We start from the raw sequence: 19,964 nt of genomic DNA on the forward strand, positions 1-19,964 counted from the left end.
TGGTCGTTAAGTTTCATAAATAATGTGAAAACTATATGCAACAGATACATCATATTTCCAAAAAATTATAAGAAAAGTTACATCAAATTAAAAAGTAGCTTCATGAATGAAGATACTGCTCTAAGTGCACTTTCCCTGCAAGTGCAGCCAGTGCCTCAGCGCTGGATATGAAGGAAAAAACCAAACAACTGGAAAAAAACCAACAACAACAACAACAAAAAAAAATCAGATTTAAAAAGTCCGGTTTCAACCAGTCAAAACCGGGCCAAGCAGAAACTGAGTGTGCTCTTGGCACTGTCCCATGAGGGAGTCCCTATGATGCTTCGTTATCCACATAAGGTTTGTATGTCCTTGTTGAGACTGTAAACAATCCTTCTTTCCTGAACTGTCCGCTTTATTGGCAAAACAAAGTAAAATATTTTATTTTTGTTTGTTTGTTTAAAATAGAACATTAAAATTAACCCAGAAGGAAAGAAACGAAACACAGTGAGCTTGTTGGAGTCCATAGGATCTGGTCTGGAAGAGCTCAGAAAACGTGTTCAGTGTTTTCTCCTGTTTTCAGCTGGATCTGTACCAGAGCTCGGGTTACTTGGGGAAGAGGGAAACAGAACGAGAAAACAAAGGATGTGGAATAAGAGAACGTGGCCATCTCATGTGTTCACTTCGTTTGCTAGGTCCTCTATCAATACCTTTGTGTCAGAAGCCTTGGACCTGGAAAAAAACAAAACACAAAACACTCACTGGGGAGAAGGAATTCCTGGAATGACGTGCAGACAGCAAACCCACAGTGCACTTGGGGGAATAAAAAAAGGGAAAAATATGTCTTTCTTACACAGAGGGGAAATAAACAATCTACTGTTTCACTGCTTCACACCCTCCCACTCACCCTGGGAATAGCAGAGCCTTGTAAAGATGCCCCAGCTGTCCCTCAGCATCCTCCTCCTGTGGCACTGCCACTCCACACCATGCTGGGCACACTCTGCCCATGGCTGTGACATGGCTGGGGACACAGCACTGCTGGATGTGGGCACCTGCCCAGCCCTCTCCACAGAACTCCACCAAACCCTTGCGGGATCCAGAGGAGTGCTCCTGCTCCGTCTCCCGCTGGGCTGCAGGAAGGAGCAGGAAGTTCTTTAGGGATATGCCTGGCACATCTCCGCTCACTGCATGGCTGAGGGATAAATGAGCATGGCTGGAGGGAATTCCACCAGGCTTTGGCTCACATTCCCTTTGCATAACATTTTTCAGTCTCTAGCAGCCACCCAAAGGCTGTTGGTACCGGTCCCATCCGTGCAGGGCTGAGAGCCAAGCACAGCCCTGAGGCCAGAGCACACCCTCCTCCTCCTCCCACCCCTCCCATGCAGTGCTGCAGGGATTGCACAACACTCCTGACCCACTGTGCCTCAGCATCCCTGAGGAGCCTGGGCCTGTTCCCTGGCCAAAGGGCAGGGCTGCACAGCTGTGCTGCCAGGGCAGGAGGGACACAGGAGCAACACTCCAGGGAAAACACACAGAGGACACGTTCAGGGGCTGGGGCGCAGGGTGGGGAAACGTTTGGGGTGCAAGAATGATGGGTGGGAAGAAAAAAATGTACGGGTTTGGATTTGAGAGAGGAAGGAGTCTGAGATCTTACATATGAACCTTAACCAAAGAATAACTGGAATCGTACGGAGTCATGGAATGGTTTGGGTTGGAAGGGACCTTAAAGATCATCTGGTTCCAGCCTTCCTGCCAGAGGCAGGGATGTGAGTGACATCCATAGACCATATTGCTCAGGGCCAAATCCAGCCTGGCCTTGAACACTTCCAGGGATGGGGCATCCACAGCTTCTCTGGTCAACCTGTGCCAGGGCCTCACCACTCTCACAAAGAAGAATTTCTTCTTAATATCTAATCTAAGCCTGCCCTCTGTCAGTTTAAAACCATTGCCCCTTCTGTCACTATGAGGTATACAGAGTCCCTGTCCCTCTTTTCAGAAATGTCTGGTTGAGGAGAACCTCTGCTCCAGTTTGCATTTATAACCCCTGGCAGACTATTTCTGCAAGGGAGGAGCCTTGTAAAAAGGGAACTCCTTTTCCTGATGGTTTACCAGAACCCCAAATATGTAAAGGATGGATTAATTCCCTGGCAGAGAGAGGCACGCTCGTTTAACTAATTGGACCTTCCCTCCCTCCGACGACTTTGAAAATCTTTGCGCGACTTTGAAACCGTCGCGCGATTCCCAGTCCAGGACTCCCAGTCCGTGACTCCCGGTCCATAAACGCCCAGCAGGCATTAAGAACAGCTCCAGGGCAGGATTTAGTGGCAGTGCAGAGGCCCAACGTACTGTGAGGCGAGGCGAGGCCTGCGCAGGGACACGCTCAGGCTGCGCTTCCACTGCTTGTTCTTGCGGCGGTTCCGGACGCCGTCCTCCTGGTCCATCATCTGGTCCAGGAGCGTCAGGTCATCGGCGTTGAGCGGCGCCACCGAGATGTCCCTCACGGCACGGAACTCGCCGCAGTTGTTCAGGTGCTCGTTCTCCAGACGGAAGAAATTCCACACAAACCGCCTGCATGGATGGATGGATGGATGGATGGATAGAAAAAGGAGAATTACCAACTGAGATCCCCTTTTACAGGTGTTTACTGCGTTTGGCAAAGCACTGCAGAAACATCCAGTGGCTAACAGCCTTTCCTCTGGAGAACAACAGAACCTGTCAGGCTTATTCCGTATCCTAATATGGACAGCATGGAGGTACCAAGCATTACAAGCCAAAGGCCACCTCCAGCATCTACATGAGTGAGGGCCAGCTTCAAGTTCTTCCCAAGAAGTTGTAGGGGTGGGTTTCCAGCTACAGTAAAAGGTGTTTAAAAGTCCTGGAAGCTTGCAGGATCCAAATCGATGACACAGAATACAAAGGGGTTTGAAAATTGGAAACTTGAGAATCAAGCGAAGTTTCAACTGGAAATTTCAAGGAGAAATTTGGTAAAAGCTAACCCCTCAAGATTATGTCACAGTTCAGAAGGAACTGCAAACACAGGGTGAAGGATTCAGCTCTACACTGTGGCAGAGCCCCCTACCCTTTTCTTCACTCAGCACCCTGTTTGGATTAAATATTCCTGTTAATCCTGGTCTCCTTGAAATAAAAATCAGTATACTCCACGTCCAAGGATCCAGGTGCTTCCCCCCCTGTTCTGATGTTACAGAACAAAAAAGTGAAAATAAAAACAAGAGAAATGAGCTGCTCAGCCCAGCAGCCTTACCGGAACACCTCAAGTGGGGCAAATACAGTAGAAATGATGTCTGCAGCGTAGGGAAAGATTTGCATGGAAGTGAGGGAGATCTGGATGGTCCACGCAAAACGCAGGATGACGTCTTCTACAATGGCACAATAGTAGTATGCCTGAGGAGCAACAAGAACAAAACAGCTCAACAAACACCTTCTGCACCCAAAAGACCTCATCAGGTCTTCGGGAAGCTACAGAATCTGCTGCTCAAACTCAAGCAAAACGAACAGAAATGATCTCTTGGAAACAAATCAGCTCTGCTGCTGGAAAATCCCAGCCTGTAGCATTGAAATGCTTCAGTGGGCAACTGCAACATGCTCTAAACTCAGCAAGTTTGGTTAAAATGTTAAAAGCCAAGGTAAGGTAAGAGCAGGCTGCATACGCACTTTCTGTGGGTAGACAATTCCTTCTCGGAGAAAGGTATTTTCACCAGCATTTTTGTCAAAGAGACCCCAGTCCATCTTCAGGTCCCAAATGAGGGTATAGCAAGAGCTGATGAAACAGAAGATAATCCACAGGTAGAAGAACACTTGGGTGTCACTGTGGTTTTTAGCTGGAAAAGAGAAGAACAACACACTTCTGTAGAACTGAGAGCACATCCCTTAAAACAGCGGCAAACCGCTTCATTTGAGCAGTGGAAATCATCTCTTCTATCCAAGTTTTGGGAAAATACACCAAATACTAATCTGAGCCAAACCAACAGCCTTAGCAGGACCTGCTTCATATTGTTATTCTAATTCCACTTTCAACTTGTTAAACTTTCAGCACTGGGATTGAAATTTACATTAATATTTGGAACAGGCTCCCAGGGAAGTGGTCACAGTCCCAAGCGTGCCAGAGTTCAGGAAGCGTTTGGGAACACCCCGAGGCACATGGTGGGATTCCTGGGGATGGTCCTATGCAGGGCCAGGAGCTGGACTTGTAGGCTCCAGCTCAGGATATTCCATGATTTTTATTTTCCTGGATTCATGGCAGAGCTGCCGTTCTGGCTCTGAACAGCAGGTGGAAGCTGAGGGCCACGCTTTGCAAAGGACACGGGCTCGTACAAAGGATCCAGCACTGACGCAGAGCTCAGTTAGGAGGGTTTGCTGAGAAAATATTTGAGTTTGTATTAACATCAACAACTGTGAATTAGTGCACTAAAAGCCTGAAGAGCATGGGCAGTACAGGAATTACCCCCAGCCATTTCAGAGCTGGTGGTGGCAAGGGAAAAGGCAGCAGTGCATTAAAACGTACAAATCCTAAAGTAGGCTCTGTATGGAGTTTTAAATACCCACACAGAGCTCCTCTTCAGAAACAGAAGACTGTGGGCCCACCATCTGCTCAGCTGGGGATAGATTTTCCCAGTGTTGTTTCCCACTCCCCCCCCTGAAAAGGTTACATTGCTCTCAATTTGGCTACAATTCCCTACATCAGCTGGTTGGGGAAAACCAAACAGAGCTGGTATTTCTGTTTGCTTTTGGAAAGCTGGCTCAAAAAATTCATGCAAATAAACCCCATTATGATGCTTCAGAAAGCAGAGACATTTTGCACCTGGCTGCTAGCAGGAATCTCTCCTTTCTATGCAGCCTCAGCAATTGCTCATTCACCGATTCCCTCCAACAAAGCAAATAACATTTCCAGTACAAAAAAAGATGCTTTCAGCTCAAGCCCAATGCCACACTACACGACAGCACCTTTTTCTATTTATGTGGCTTTAAAACAAGAGAATCCCTGCAGCTGATCAGCCAGGGAGCAAAGGGACAGTTTTCCCTCTCCTTCCCTCAGTATTTCCAGCAATTACGATTAGATGTAACGCGGCGATCCGATAAAATTAATGGAGGTGAAAATGAGAGCACATTCCTCCCATTACGCCTTTCAGGCTTCCTGGACATGATGTGCAGGATATAGGTCAAATCCACACGCTCCTTCCCCTCTCAAAACACCCCCCTAAGGCAAACCTCTGAACGGCATTTATGCAGCAAAGCCCGTTTTGCACAGGAAAAGGGTATGGGATCGCTGCAGCTCCCAGCTCTGAGCAGCTTCCCTGCTCTGGGGCAAGGCTGGGAACCTTTAAGCACTCCCCACATCCTCAGCCTGGCCAAGGCACGGGTCCAGCATCACATTCCTGGTCCCTGCAGAGCGGTGACGTCAGCCGGGAGCAGCGCTCACGGATGCCCAGGTACCTCAAAGGCTGCTGCTGCTGCCTGGAAACAGCCTCTCCCAGGCTATTTTTAACGTGCAGCTGCCCACAGAAAGGGACACAGGTGAGGATTTTGGAGCTTAGCAATGAGGGCTGCACTGCCAGGTTTCATTCCTCCCCCCGTCAGCTCCTCCAAAGCCTCCACAACATTATTTCAGGAAGAAAAGGCAGATGCTGACATTCGGTGACTCATGAGACACTAAGCCCGTTCTTTCCAGAATTATTTTTAGCTCATTAGATCTCCATGTTTAGTTCCCATTACCAGACCCTAAAGGATAATTCAGAAGCAGTTCATGGGTTGTATGTGCTTTCAAAGCACCTAAAATGCTCCAAAACACCCTGTGAAGCTGCAGTGCTTCCTCTCACCTGAGGCTTGAAAGTTACATCATGCTGCTTTGGGTTGGGCTCTCTTTTGGGGTTTTTTTTCCCCTCTTAAGGACAGAATTCAAATAAACTGAGTCTTATTCCACTCGTTGATGGAGCAGCCATGGAGAAGGCAGCGCAGCCAGGACCATCCTGAGCCCTGCCCTGCAGGAGCAGGCAGAAGAGCAGGGAAGCATAGCTGGGCAGCTCTTTTGGAGCTCTGTGGTCATGGAGGGGCCACTTTGCTCCCTGATTCTCATCTCCAAGCACACAAGGGGTGAACAAAACTCTATCCTAAGTTGGCAATTGCAGAGGAAGGGGATTTCAAAGGTTCTTGCTGCTTAAACCTAAATCCCAGAATGGCTCAGGTTGGAAGGGACAGTGGGTCACCTGGTCCAACCTGTCTGCTCAAGCAGGGTCATCCCAGAGCATGTGGCACAGGCTCTTGTGAGCAATTACAGAGAGGAGAACTGGGAAGGAAAAGGCCCAAGTGAGAAATGTAATCTCACCAATCTCAAAAGGATGTGCTCACTTTCAGTGAAGTTATGCTGGGCTCAGTTCCCCTCTCCCTGCCTCTGTCTTTGCAGCAGCCTTTTCAGTGGCACTGGGGTCACACTGCTTGGCCCCTTGCTCCCTTTTCTCACCAACCAGCTCTGCAATGCATTCAGCTCCTGAAAAAATTCATTAAAAACCCAAATCACTCCCAGGTAAAATACCCTAATCAGAACTAGCCTATTGTCTTCAATCTTGGCCTCCAAGTCCTTCCTTTAATCACTTATCCTCCTTTTCCTCCTGCTTGCAGTTCTGTTTGATACCTCCTTCCTTCTGTCCTCATTGGTATTCAGCTGGTGTGCAGAAATATGTTACTGCTCCAGGCAAGCAATTATAGCTGGGTCTCTGCTGGCTGGTCCTAGCAGCCCTCTTCACTGCTGCTCAGGAGGAGAGAAAATCAAGGCATTCATATTCTGCCCAGAGGCTCCATCAACTCCTGGCCTGCCGGTTTTCCAGGAGCAATACAGAGCTCTGCATATTTATGATGATGTCAGGGTCTATTTAAGCAGGAACTGTTTCATCCTGTGTGGTTTGTTTGGTTTTTTTCTTTTTTCTTTTTTTTTTTTTTTTTTTTGTTTAATGAGGTGCTAGAAAACACCAAAAACCATGAGAGAGAGGCTTTGGATGAGAGAAGCACTCTGGCAGATCTCAGCCTCTCCAGGAAGGCAAAAAAGAGAAGTTTTCAATAGCCCATGGCACCAGTGACATCTCCCAAGGGAGGCACGAAGGACCTTCCTACTCCGTGCTCCAAAGGGCACCACCACGGAGCAACTTCCTGAACTGCTGTTTTTCAAAGCAGCACGTGCAGGACAAAATAGCAGCAGCACAAAACCTCTGAAGCTGCAGGTGCAGCTCTAAGCCTGAGGATGGAATGATTTCAGTGCTCACATTGCCATGTCTGCACCTTGGAGGTGTGCAGTAATATCAGAGGCTATCTGAGTCCACAATGCTCCTCCACTCGCCACAAAGCCTGTGGGCAGCAGCGTGCCATGGGAACTGTTTGCAGCCTTCACCACAGAATTTCCATTAGCATCCTCAGTTTACTCTGTACCGTGCAATTCCAGCAGATCCTCTGCACAAATACACCTCAAATTGCTCCAGAAGGTCAACTAGATAAATAATGGATGGCTTCCACCTTTGAACTGAAGCTGTGAATGGCCACAGTCCCAGAAAACAGCCAAAGGCACTTGCAGCAGCAGAATTTACTGCCTGCAAAATCTGCTGATAGGCAATATCCTGGATCCCCAGACCAGCCCCAGGGGCCACAGTATCTGACTGGCATTCTGAGGGAGCACTGCTCTGCAGAAATTACAGCCCCTTCGAAGCACAGGCAAGAGAAAAGGTTGTTTTCCATCAAAGAGAGACAGCAAGTGCTCTCCCGAACGCTGTTAATATTGACTTTGCCTCCAAAGAATTCAGCTGTTTACCCTGCTGAATTATTCTGGGGAATGTAAACACTATATAGTATTCAACACAGCAAAAATCAATGCCATGTATTATTGAAGGGCTGGATAAGAGCACAATGGCCCTTGATAAGCATTCCTGGCATGTCACCCACCGTGGGTTGTGCTGATGGGGAGCGCTCTGATAAAAGCTGGAGGTTATCAGGGAACACAGCCAGGTAAGCCCTGCTACACAGAACACCAGCCCAGCCACAGCAACTCTGCCAACTAAACAACTCTCAGTCCAGGCTCGCCAAAGCCAGCCTCAATCACAGATTTAAGCAGAAGCAAAGCACAAATGTATTCAGTGTGCAAGGCAAGCGCAGCTCTGAGCAAGCTTAGGGATGGTGTGTGCCCATTAACTCCATCCCAGCACACCACAGAGCAGGGTGACAGCCAGAAGTGACTTATCTACATAAGAACTGCCATCGGAGTGACATCCCCAAGCATTTGTCTAACATCTCAGTGCTCAGAGCACAGCATTACCTCTCCCCTCAGTAATTAGATATCTTAATGAGCGCGTAGCGCTGCCTTTCTGCCCAGCCAGCACGTCCTGCTGTTTAGCACTGATCAATGGCAGAACCAGGACATGACAGGAGAATTGATGCTGTTAAAAGGCAAAAATAACCCAGAGGAGTACACGCAGGACTGTGGGGCGCTGATGGGCCCTGCCAAATACCGACTCTTCCGTAAGAACCCTCCCTTGGATTGTGCAAACCTCTGCAGTCGCCTCCGGGCACGATTTAAGCAAAGCAACAGTGAAGAACTGTCAAGAGGCAACATCTCATATCTTCTTTTAGCCCAGAGTCTACATTTGAAGAGTAGGGAAATCCCAAAATCGTGTTTGGATTAAAAACCCTCTGCAGGTTTGCGTTGGTTTGTGTCTAATTTCAAGACATGGCAGCAAACTCCTGGCTTGTACCTCACAAAGTGACAAGTGTGATTTAACTGCAAACAGGAGGAAGGATATCAGTCGTGGCTTCTGTAGCCTGGTGCCTTCTGTAGCTTTTGAGAAGTGCTCTTAGGGAAAGTTTAATCTCTGCCTTGAGAAGGATGGGGTTTCCAATCAAAGCATTTGCCAGAAGTCCCACTAATAAGAATATCTGGATTCATGAGCAGAAATTAACAGCATGGGGATGGGGACACAATGTCATCTGCTACCTCTGTGGTGCTTTGACATCCAACAGCAAATTTCAAAATTTACTTCTAAAAGCAAAAGAGAAAAATTGTTAGACGACTGCATCTCGTACATTTCTGCACCACCACAGACTCCAGACCTGTGTGTATCTGACAGGAAGATTCCTTGTAATGCAGCAACTTGCTTTTCTTAAAATGCTCCATTAAAAAAGGGTCAGGCTTCCCACCTTAAGTGCCTGTGAAATTAAGTATCACTAGGTCACCCTTTTTACTTACACCTCATTCATTAGCACTCCCATTTCCCCAGCCACCTTTAACACAAAGGCATAATAGGCAACATTTGCCTTATTCTAAAAAAACAAAAGCTATCAGAGAGCTATAAAAATTTTAGTAACAACCAGTTGTAAACAGCAAAAAAGTAATAAAGTATTTAAATTATTAAAAAAGAAAGTTTCAAATAATTTAAGAAACCCAACAAAAATAACTAAAACTGAGTGTTTTTTATACTCCAAGACTTTTAAATTAAAACAAAAAGTTAAAATAAGGTAAAAAAAATAAAGACTAAGAAAATAAATTTTAGTAGAATGGCAGCAACACACTCAATATTAAATAAAACCTTAATACCTGTAACAAATGATTATGTTATAGTAGGAGGGCAACTAATCAATCTAAAAAAACATATTTTTCCAAACCATCAAAATATAAACTTAGAAAACAAGTGAAGATTCATAAGTTTTTGTATATACCCAACTTCCCAAATGCACTGTTGGGTAAGAAATTATTTGAAAAGTAAAAAACGAACAATATGTAAGACATACTAAACTTAATATTAGCCATTAGTAAAACCAAAATTAAAAATATAATGTGGCTGCTTCTGCTGCAGCATTCCAGGGATGCTCCTGCAGCATTCCAGGGATGCTCCTGGCTCCTCCCAGCTCCACCCCAAGCACCATCACTGGGATGGGTGTCAGCAATCAGCTGAGCTAACAGGAAACCAGGAGAAACCAGGGTGCCACAGAGCCCTGAGGAGGTCAGAGGCCAGGATAAGAAATGTTTGCCCAGGGCAGTGCCTCCCAGTTCCTCACTAATGACACTGCTGCTGCTCTGATGGAAAGGATCAGAAAGACTGCCTAATGAACACAACTCATTACTGGAGGCCTCCTGGGCACGGGATGACAGGGTTTCAGACAAAAATTCATCCTAGCTCACAGCAATGTGACAGACGGTGCATGTTTTGGCTCCAAATAATCATCCTGCTGGAGCTGCCAGCGTGCTGTGCTAAGGGAAGCCGCGTGAAAACGGCAAGTATTAAGAAAGAAGCCAGGTAATCCCATTACAAAGTTTGTTTTACTTCAAGAGGTCAATCTAAGCACTCTATAAGGCTCTTTTGACACCTAAATCAAATGCTGACAGCTCTGAGGAAGAGAGAGAGAGATGGGAGGTCTTGTACCAACACAAGTGAGGGAACAGGCTTGCACAAATGCCACTTGCTTCATTCTTTTGTGATTCTTTTTTAAAGTTTTGTGCTTACAAAGATTCTACATGTTCACCTATTTTGCCCTGCCCCACCCCCTAAAAATGAACTTATCTGTCTCAGCTGGGGGACTATACACTGCTGCACTGATGCCATTTCAGTCCCAGCTCTCACGCCACCTCACTGTCTCCTGCCCTAAGCATGTAGGATCACAGTGCTTTATTGTCTCACCTACCAGCAGCCTCACTCCACGGGGGCTGCAACCTGCAGCTTCTGACACAGCAGTGACAAGGGCTAAGTGACACAACCAACCACCCACAGAGCTCAGGTGCAGCCAGGTACCTCCTGCAGCCCCCAGTGGCACAGCTGGATGTCACCCCAGCCTGTGCCCCATCCTGCTGTGCATCACCATCAGATGATGGTGATCAGAAACCTCTGCAGTCGCCTCCGGGCAAAATTTAGCAAAGCAGCAGTGAAGAACTGTCAAGAGGCAACATCTCATATCTTCTTCTAGCCAAGAGTCTATATTTTTAGAGAAGTCAGAGCCCTCCTCAGTGCCCTGCACGGGGACAGAGCATGGGAGAAGCAGTGGCCTGTGCCAGCGTGACGCGGTGTCACCGCTGGGAACGGCCGAAGCCATCGTGATTAATGTGGAGTGGGCAGCAGGGAGAGACCTGGGAACCTTCCACTGCATTTTCCAAAAGCTACACATTTCCCATTCATCTTCCTCTGGTCAGAGCTGCTAGAAGCTCTCTATTAATAAGGGATGGTCCAACACCTTCCATTAATCGTGGGATAGCTTTCGCCTTGACACCCACATCTCTATTCCTTGGCCCTTTTCTCTTAGGGCTGCCTTTAAAAATCATAGATTAGACATTACTTCAGAGAAGCCTCTTTCTGAAGTGATGGGGAGAGCACAGACAGAAATGCTGCCCTTAAGAGACAGCCCTATTTAGTTAACTTCCGTATTTTTAATTACTGCCCATTTCCTGGGCTGTTTAATGAGAAAGTGCACGGCAGTTCCATTATCTTAGACTGACCTAGGGCTCTCCAGGGCACCCCAAGCCAATGGCAACTGGTGCTCAGCAGGCTCATTTGGAATACCTGGAAAAACCATGGGAGCAGGATGGAAGAAGAGATGCTTACTCAAGTTTCCAGGCCATGTGGATTAACTTTGGAATAATTCAGAGGCTAATAAATAGCAGGATTCTACTTAGACCACAAGGATTTAATTGAATAAGGTGTGTAAATCAAACTGACAATGCCCATAACCCATCCTGCCTTTCAGTTAAAGGATAAAATCCCACACAGCCAATAGCAAAGTAAACAACAAATGGTCACACTGAAGCAGCAAATCCCACAGAACAAGAAAATTATGAAAGAGAGTCACTCAAGAAGCTCAGTACTTCAAGCACAGAAGCCAAACCTATTTTTTGGTATTTCCAGTGACACCATGTGAGCAAGCTGCATCAAGGTGAGAAAACTGTCAGCAGCAAAACCACGATGTCTCATTTTAAAATGAATAAAGCTGGAGCAAAAATCATGACTAAAGCTTCATAAGTGACCAGCACTCCTTGAGTAGTACAACACAACTGTTTCTTAGAAGAGCTGAACACCTAAATATAACAACCCTATCCTACACAGCCTGAGTCAGGTCTGAGTGAGGAGTGAAACCAAAGCTGGCTATTCCAAATACGCCAGTGTGCCTTCTTTAATGCAAGCACAATTTATACAAGAAGGGATGCCCGTGGATTTCCCTCTCTGGGATCCCCTCAGTGTAAGGAGGACCTGCTGGAGTGAGTCCAGAGGTGGCCATGAAGATGCTCAGAGGGATGAAGCACCTCTGCTATGGAGACATGCTGGGAGTGTTCAGCCTGGAGAGGTGATCAGATGGCTCTGGTGAAACCTTAGAACCCCTTGCAGTGCCTAAAGGGGCTCAAAGAGAGCTGGAGAGGGACTTCGGACAAGGGTCTGGAGTGACAGGACAGAGAGGAACAGCTACAAACTGACAGAGGGCAGAGTCAGATTAGATGTTATGAAGAAATTCTTCCCTGTGAGGGTAGTGAGGCCCTGCAACAGGTTGTCCACAGAAGCTGTGGAACACATCCCTGGAAGTGTTCAAGGCCAGGTTGGACAGGGCTTGGAGCAACCTCAGAGAGTGTAAAGTATGGGGGTTGAAACTCCATGATCTTTAAGGACACTTCCAAGGCAAACCTCTCTATGATTCTACAAATGCTGTGATAATGTGGACTGAAGTGGGAGCCTCTTTACTGGCACACTTGTCAAGCAGAGCACATCTGCTTTTGGCAGAGTGAAAACACAGCAGAAAGCAGTTGCGTGTCAAAACAACGCCGCGCTCGGGGTGAATATTCCGCCGCAGGCTTGGTCTTAATCATCTGCTTCCCCAGCAGCACGTAGGTTTCCGTAGGGATTAAATAAGGCAATGTATGCCCTGTTGGCTGGCTCTGGGGAAAGCTACTCAGCACTGGCAGGGAACTTAATGCCAGCCCTGAGCTCCTTAGAGCAAAGCAAGGCTGGGGAAGACGGGGACAGAGCGGGCAGGGACCGACAGCTCCCCGGTTGCCAGGTAGCTTCGAGTTACAGCCACGCCTCATTTGCCTGAGCAAACACACCCTGCAGTGCTATATTTACAGAACTCGGCCTTTGCTTCCCGTTCCTTTGGGAATGTTAAAAATACTGAGGATTCCTCCTCTGGGAACTCAGCAACAGTTGTCTTCGTGTTGTTGCTGTCGTCCCTGAAACGTGGCTGTGCTTGCGAGCCGTGCTGGAGTCTGCACTCGTCTACACCACCACTGCTTGCTCCAGTATTATGTTCTGGGGTAGCTCCTCTCTCGTTTGCTTTACTAATCCCAGTGATACCTTAATATCAAGATGACTTGGAGTCATCTTGGAGTTACCCCTGTAAAGCTGGTCTGGTCCCAGACCAACAGCATTGCAAGTTTCGGGGCAAAAACCTAATAGAATTCACTTTGCTCTCTTAGCAGTCTGACATCCAAACTGCATTTAGCAGAGAAAATTGCACCCTGCATCTGAGTCCAAGGCAAGGAAAGTAAAGAAACGGCTTCTCCCAGGGAAGAAAGAATTGGAATTATGCACTGCCTGAGCAATATGAATTATTAAACAGGGATATTCTGGAGAAACAGATACTTGTCGAGAGCCCACAGTACATGGTGCTACTTGGGGGGATCCTTCACTAGGGGAGGTTTGGAGTAGGCAATACAACGCAGGACTAGAACAGAAACATCACTTAATAAGGTGACATTTGTACATTTGTTTAGTTCGAGCTGTTTTCCAGCAGCAAGCCCAGGAAAACACAGAATGCTGCCAGTGCACTGTGTATGAATTAGCTGCTCTCCACACCAGCAAACCCTCCCAAACACACAGTCCATTTTTCACATGGCTGGCAGGCACTGACCAAAACCCACAGAGCAGCTACAAACGATCCAGTGTCCAAATGAAGGGAGGAAGATGAGACTTCTCAGAGGGTTGTGATGTCCCCAGGCCTCCCAAGTGGAGAACAGGCACTGGTGTCCATTACCTGACCTCCCAAGGAAAGGGCAGGGATTGCCCTCTTCTCCTGGCAGCCAAAAGCTGTCATTCCAGAAGTGTAAGTCACAGGCACGGAAGACTGTTTAAATAAAACTCTTGATACCACTGCAATCAATAGGTTTGTTACCAAAATTTAGAGCAGATCTGAGGAGCAAGGATATTTACCAATTTGACAGCTGTTTTGGGCAGCACTTTCTTCAGAACACACAGCTCCCCCCAACAGATGTTTAGGAGGTAAGAGAGGGGTGTTTGCTATCCTTGGGCAGACACAGAGAAGGTGTGGGTGAGCAGCACATCTCTTTTCAACAGTAGCATCATAACAACTTGATAACAGACCATCTGATTCCAAGTTCCAAACAAACTGGCTATCTATGTAAAGCACTTTGATAAAACTGGCTTCTTAACAGGTACAGCACACTAGAAAGTGTGTTTATGGCAGGATGGGAACAGGCCTACAGGCCTGAGGGGACATGCCCATGGCTTTAGGCAGCCCTCTGAAAAGCCCAGCACAGTGACATTTACAAATCTCTGCTAACTTGTAATTTCCAAAGGCCACGAAGCTTCCAAAATTTATTTTTTTTTTGTATGACACCAACAACTACATGCCACTGACAAAACTGGACAGACAAAAGCCGGGAGTCAGGAACATCTCACAGCAACTGGAACAAGGCTCATAAACACCTCATTACAGCCCACTCCCTGCCAGACTGGGCAAGGGGACACCAGTCACGTGTGGCAGCGACCAGAGCCGGGGTAGCAGCACGGGCACCGATGAGCAACTTCAAGGGCGGCAGAAAGAGCTTCTTCAACAGGACTTTTAGACAGAGGCTGGTTTTCCTCCTGGTTCTAACCTGTCCTGGGTTGTAGGATATGTGTGTATTCTATTTGCCATCTGTTAGAGCTGGGGTAGTTCTCTGCTGTTCATTGGGCAGTTTTCTTTATCTCTCCCACAGCCAATCCCCCCTCCAGGAGATCTCTTCTGTTCATGGGACATTAATTATTAATTATCTCCTGTCCATGGCCAGTGAGTGTCCCTGCATGGCTAAGAAAATTCCATCATCCCATGGAGAGCTGCTCCACCCAGGGGAGGAGCCAAGCATTCCTACCTGGATACAATCTGACCTTGGGAACACCACAGCAGCCTTTGCCCACTGCATTCCCAGAGGAGCAGCTTTCTTCCCCACTGCATGCCCAGAGGAAGCCCAGGCCCATCTCCAGCAGCCCTGGAGCTTCAGAGGAAAACTCCAGCCTTGTGCAGGATCCCTGCTCCAGCAGAAGCACAGCTGGCACTGCAGGAGGGCTGAGCCACCATGGGATGGGACTGCTGCCACCACCCTGAACCACAGGGTTGTCAGGGCATGTTCTGACTCTGTCAGTGAGGGTTTTTTTTTTTTGTTTGTTTGTACTATTGCATTTGTATTTTAATTTTCCTAGTAAAGAACTGTTATTCCTATTCCCATATCATTGCATGAGCCTTTTCATTTCATAATTCAGAGGGAGTGGGTTTACATTTTCCATTTCAAGGGAGGCTCCTGCCTTCTTAGCAGACACCTGTCTGTTCAAACCAAGACACAACCCTACCCCAGCTGAAGGCTCTGGCAATGTGTACCCCCCAAGGGAGGCAGAAGCATTAGTCAGCCTCCCCAGAGCAGCTCTGGCTACAGAAGATGTAAGCAGTGATTCTGGAGCCAGGGAATCTGCCTGTGCCTTATCCCAGGCTCTGGCAGTGGTGACTAACTGGACTGCAGGGCTGCAGGATGTCACTGAGCAAACAAGTTAAAACAGGAACGAGCTTCAGGAACATGGCAGCGGGGAGGAGACGCACAGGGGATGCTCCCGCACCAGCTCTCCTGGGTACAGAGCCCAACTGCCAGCCTTCAGCCAGCTTGGGCCACTGCCCCTCCCTGCCATTAAAACACTGACAAACATCATCAGCGTGACTCTGGGCCCAGCTATGTCAAAACAGACATTTCTTGGCCACGGGAATGTTTCTAACAACCCCTCCAAAACCACCCCTCCAAAAAACTCAGCATATTAACTAGAATCATGCCTTCAACACTTCTCCCTGCCTTACCACAGGAATATTCCAGGCTAAGTAATTGCTCACAACTGTGTGTGGTTGCTAATTTCTGGGTATATAGAAGGGAGATATTCTCAAATGAAAGAATACAGCTTTCAGGGCTTCAGAACAATGAAAGGCAGGGCAGGGCGACTGCCTGAAGTGCAGAAACTAAAAGCTTTTTCCTTCAGAACAAGAGTAGAATCGAGTAATTGTCGTTTCCAGGGAGATGAGGAACTTCAGGGATCAGAGCTCAATCTGCAGTTAAATGGATTGGAAACAACTCCTTACCAGCTGCTGAAAAAACATGGATAGAATCACACAGAAAAATCAGAGAGCATTTTTTCCTGGCACCGTGCACATGCCTTCACATTTAGGAATGAGGGACCGATTATTTAGATGATCCAGGTTAAATATTCATGAATGTTAAGAGAGAAGTCTTTGCTGTGCTATCCCTTTCCTCATATATCTCCCTCCCATTCACCTCCCTTCAAGCAAAACCTGACAGGGATTACAGCTTTCAAAAGACAAACCTAAAAATTCCCTTCCCCGCTCCCTAAGTGCAGTTCTAAGCAGACCAGGGATGTGAAAAACACCTAAAATAAGATCTTAAAACACTCTTTACAAGCTGGGCAGGCCCCTGCCTTTCTCCAGAGATGTTTCACAGGTGCCAAAACACAAAAAGTTCACGTTTCAATGGGATGCCAGATTCTGAGCTTCTCTCGTGTAAAAAAAGCAAACCCCAATGGCTGCACAGGAGTCTCCAAAATCACCAATACCTTTGTGAGTGCTGTAGAGGGCTGCAAATGTCACCACGAAGAAGGTGGTGGAATATTTTCCAGCGTTAACCAGATGAAAGGCCCGTTTGTTATCGCGGTAACGGCGCAGGCACTGGATGAATCGCAACCAAGCAGGGATGCACTGGACAACTGCTCTCACTCCGTAGGAGTAGCTGTTACAAATCTGATTATCTGCAAGAAAAATAGAAGTTGAAGCAGTTAAAGCAAAGAGTTTGTAAGTTTAAGAACAGCTGTTGTCTTCCTGTCTGCAATATCATTTTATGGTCACAATTCCCCATCAACAGCTGGTACCGAGGCACACAAACAGCAAGAAGCCCAAAGTAGCTCAATATTCCATCTTGGAGGTTTTCAGGTGACATGATATCTATAACACATCCAGACAGATCACCATCTAACTCCCTCAGTCCTGCCAGTATGACCAACATGCTAGATTAGAAATTATCTATTTTTAAATGTGCTCAGCGCTGTTGGCGGGACTCTGAATAATCAAATTAAGGATGGAATTACAAAAGGCCTTTGACACTGGATTTTTGTGCATAAATGGGAGAGCACTTAGAAACTCTGCAGGACAGCTCTAAAGGGCTACTTTGCCCAAGATGTCCTTGACACATTTTCCTTGTGCATTGTAATAGGAAAAAACATATTTCAGTATGGGACTAGGTTTGGTGTTCTTCTCTTTGTGTTTTAAAAACAATGTCAAGGCATAGTCTGGTTTCAAAAACTGAGATGAGAAACAACCACACCACAATGCCATTGTGTCCCCTCCTCCATGTTTGAAAGCCTTCTTTTTATTAAGGTAATGACCAGGAAGCCCTCAGCTTTTCCTGGAACTCCCCAAGAACTCCATATTCTTCTGCTGTCTCAGCACATCTAAACCAAACACACTGCTGCCTAACATTCATTTGTTTCTTATTCACACTAAGGGAGGCACACTATTAGCTGATATTTATCCCAAAACACCGTGCTATCATTCCACTGCTCAGACTGGAATAGGACAAATTGTTATGCACACTGTTGCTTTATGTATTTAAATTTTATTTTTAATAAGTATTTAGCTGCTTGCAGCGCTGTTTTTTAAAATGAAAGAAAAGATCAGACAGATTGGAAGAACAAAGTGAACACTGATGCTTATTGAAGCATACAGCAAATTCTCTCAGCAAGTGTCAAAACCATCAGACAATAGCATTTGCCAGCAGTCACTGCTTAAAATGGAAAGTCAACAATGAGGGGACAGGTACTGTTTTGCCACTGGGAAGGCCAAAGTCAAAATTCACATTCCAGCTCTGCGTTCCTTCTGGCTAGAAAATAAGAGAAGACAGAGCATGGACAACCCTGGCAGAGCAGCATCAACTCAAATCAAGTAAGAGGTGGCACTAAGGAGCTTCTCCATCCTCTCTTGCTTCGGAATGGAGCCCGTAAGAACCAGGCTACAGCACAGAAAGCTGTGCTCAACAAGCTCAGGATTCTCATGATGAGCAACAGGAAGAGGCCAATGGCAAATGCATGCTTAAACTACTCTGAAATAAAACAACAATGCCTGGAAAATGGATTTCTCTTTCCAATCAGGAGCGCTGTGTCTAAATTCTTTGATGGATACAGACATCAGGCCAAATGACTGGATTAGGAAATGCACACTGATGTGACATTCCATTTCTCTGGATGGAAGTAGGAAAGGGGAGAATCTCACTAATGCCACGTTTACAAGAAATGCCAATTATTTGTGTTTCCTGTACTATTACTAATCCTCTCTAAAACAGACAATTGGGAAGTTGCCTGGCTCAGTGTTTCTCCGGTCACTTTGACCCCATTCCCAGGGCTCATCAGCATTGCTCTACCTGTATTTGCCAGAAGTCCAGCGTTGTCCTCCCACTGAACCTCAAAGCTGTAGAAGCAGATCATGTATTCCAAATCCATAAGTATCACGACCAGGCTGTTGAGCTGATCAGCCAGCCAGAAATCTGCGAAGCCTACCTTGTGGAAGGGAGCAGTGAATACTCGAAACTGTCAGGAAAAACAAAGCAGGAATAATTCATGGCTGTGTCAAAGGCATCTGAATGCAGTGGCAGGACATCACAGAACTGAACAAATATGGAAATAACAGAAACACTTGAAGATTTATTGTTGACCTTTTGCTCCTGCTGACAAAAAAGGATAACTGTCTCCTCACTTTCAGTACAAAGAACATTCCTGCTTTCCCTCCTCCTGTGTGCATCTATTCCTGTGCCCCCCCAGCCTTTTGTTTTTTACTGGAACAACAGCCCAGTCTCCTCTAACCAAGCTCTTTCCAAGAAACTCCCAGTCTCCATTTAAGATCTCTACACAGCTCCATTTCTCTCATTGCCCCTCACTTTGATCAGCACTTTCTTGCAGGCACTTACATCGTGTCCATTGACATCTTCCACACTTGCCTTTCCCCTCACACTTAATGTCAGTTGGATTTAGACCCTCAGCACAGCCATTAGTCTGGTCATGCCTTGTTTTACTTAACTCATGAGCTGTTCTTTGGTGTTAGAAGTTGTGACAGTGAGGATTGTTACTGGATCTGCCAATGCCTCCAACAGGGAAAGGGTTAAAGAAAAGGCAGAGGAAATCCTATTGCCTTTCAGTTGGACTCCCCCTCAATCCCAGTCCACTTTCCCTGTAAGCCTGAAGAGCAGTTTTGTTCCTTCCCAAGCAGACAGTTTTCTGCTCCATTACCTTTGATTACCCCTCTCCCTACCCAGTTAGTTGTAGTTACTAATGGCCAATTTCTCACAGAGATGGCACCAGCACCATCCGGTCATTCTGGGATTTATGAACCTTTAAATTAATGAAAGCACAGGCTAACACTGATCTTTTATACTGCTCTCCTTATTAACCTGAAGGGTGCACAGCTGCAGAAAGCCAGGAAAGGACTGGCACATCCCCATCAGCCTGTAATGCAGATTTAAGGCTCTGCTCCTAAAATTTCAAAGCCAAATAGGGCATCAAGAGTTAGTGGCATAAAGCAGATATGGATCTTGACCCAGAAAGCTCTGAGCTCATGTTGGATGGCACCTATTCCCAAGGGTCAAACGAGGCCAGCCTTTAGGGAGGACTGTCTTCAAAGGTCTTCAAAAGCTGCAGAATTGAGGTCAAAAA

General features: G+C 46.6%; 1 protein-coding gene across 2 annotated transcripts in view; it reads right to left on the minus strand.

Annotated features, from left to right (window-relative positions):
* Positions 1-418: 418 nt before the first annotated feature.
* XPR1 (xenotropic and polytropic retrovirus receptor 1) overlaps positions 419-19,964 on the minus strand; it is a 107,633-nt gene continuing 88,087 nt past the window's right edge. Inside the window, exons 10-16 of one of the 2 annotated variants that reach the window (XM_068199389.1) lie at positions 18,680-18,845; positions 16,824-17,015; positions 3,652-3,818; positions 3,242-3,381; positions 2,326-2,547; positions 690-711; positions 419-588 (exon numbers count right to left, since the gene is read on the minus strand). In XM_068199389.1, coding sequence (XP_068055490.1) covers positions 586-588; positions 690-711; positions 2,326-2,547; positions 3,242-3,381; positions 3,652-3,818; positions 16,824-17,015; positions 18,680-18,845 — 912 coding nt within the window. In that variant the 3' untranslated portion in view covers positions 419-585. Of the gene's footprint in view, positions 712-2,325; positions 2,548-3,241; positions 3,382-3,651; positions 3,819-16,823; positions 17,016-18,679; positions 18,846-19,964 lie in introns of both variants that reach the window. The other variant, XM_068199390.1, reaches the window with a different exon arrangement.

Source organism: Anomalospiza imberbis, chromosome 9 (genome assembly GCF_031753505.1).
Source record: "Anomalospiza imberbis isolate Cuckoo-Finch-1a 21T00152 chromosome 9, ASM3175350v1, whole genome shotgun sequence".
NCBI lineage: Eukaryota > Metazoa > Chordata > Aves > Passeriformes > Viduidae > Anomalospiza > Anomalospiza imberbis.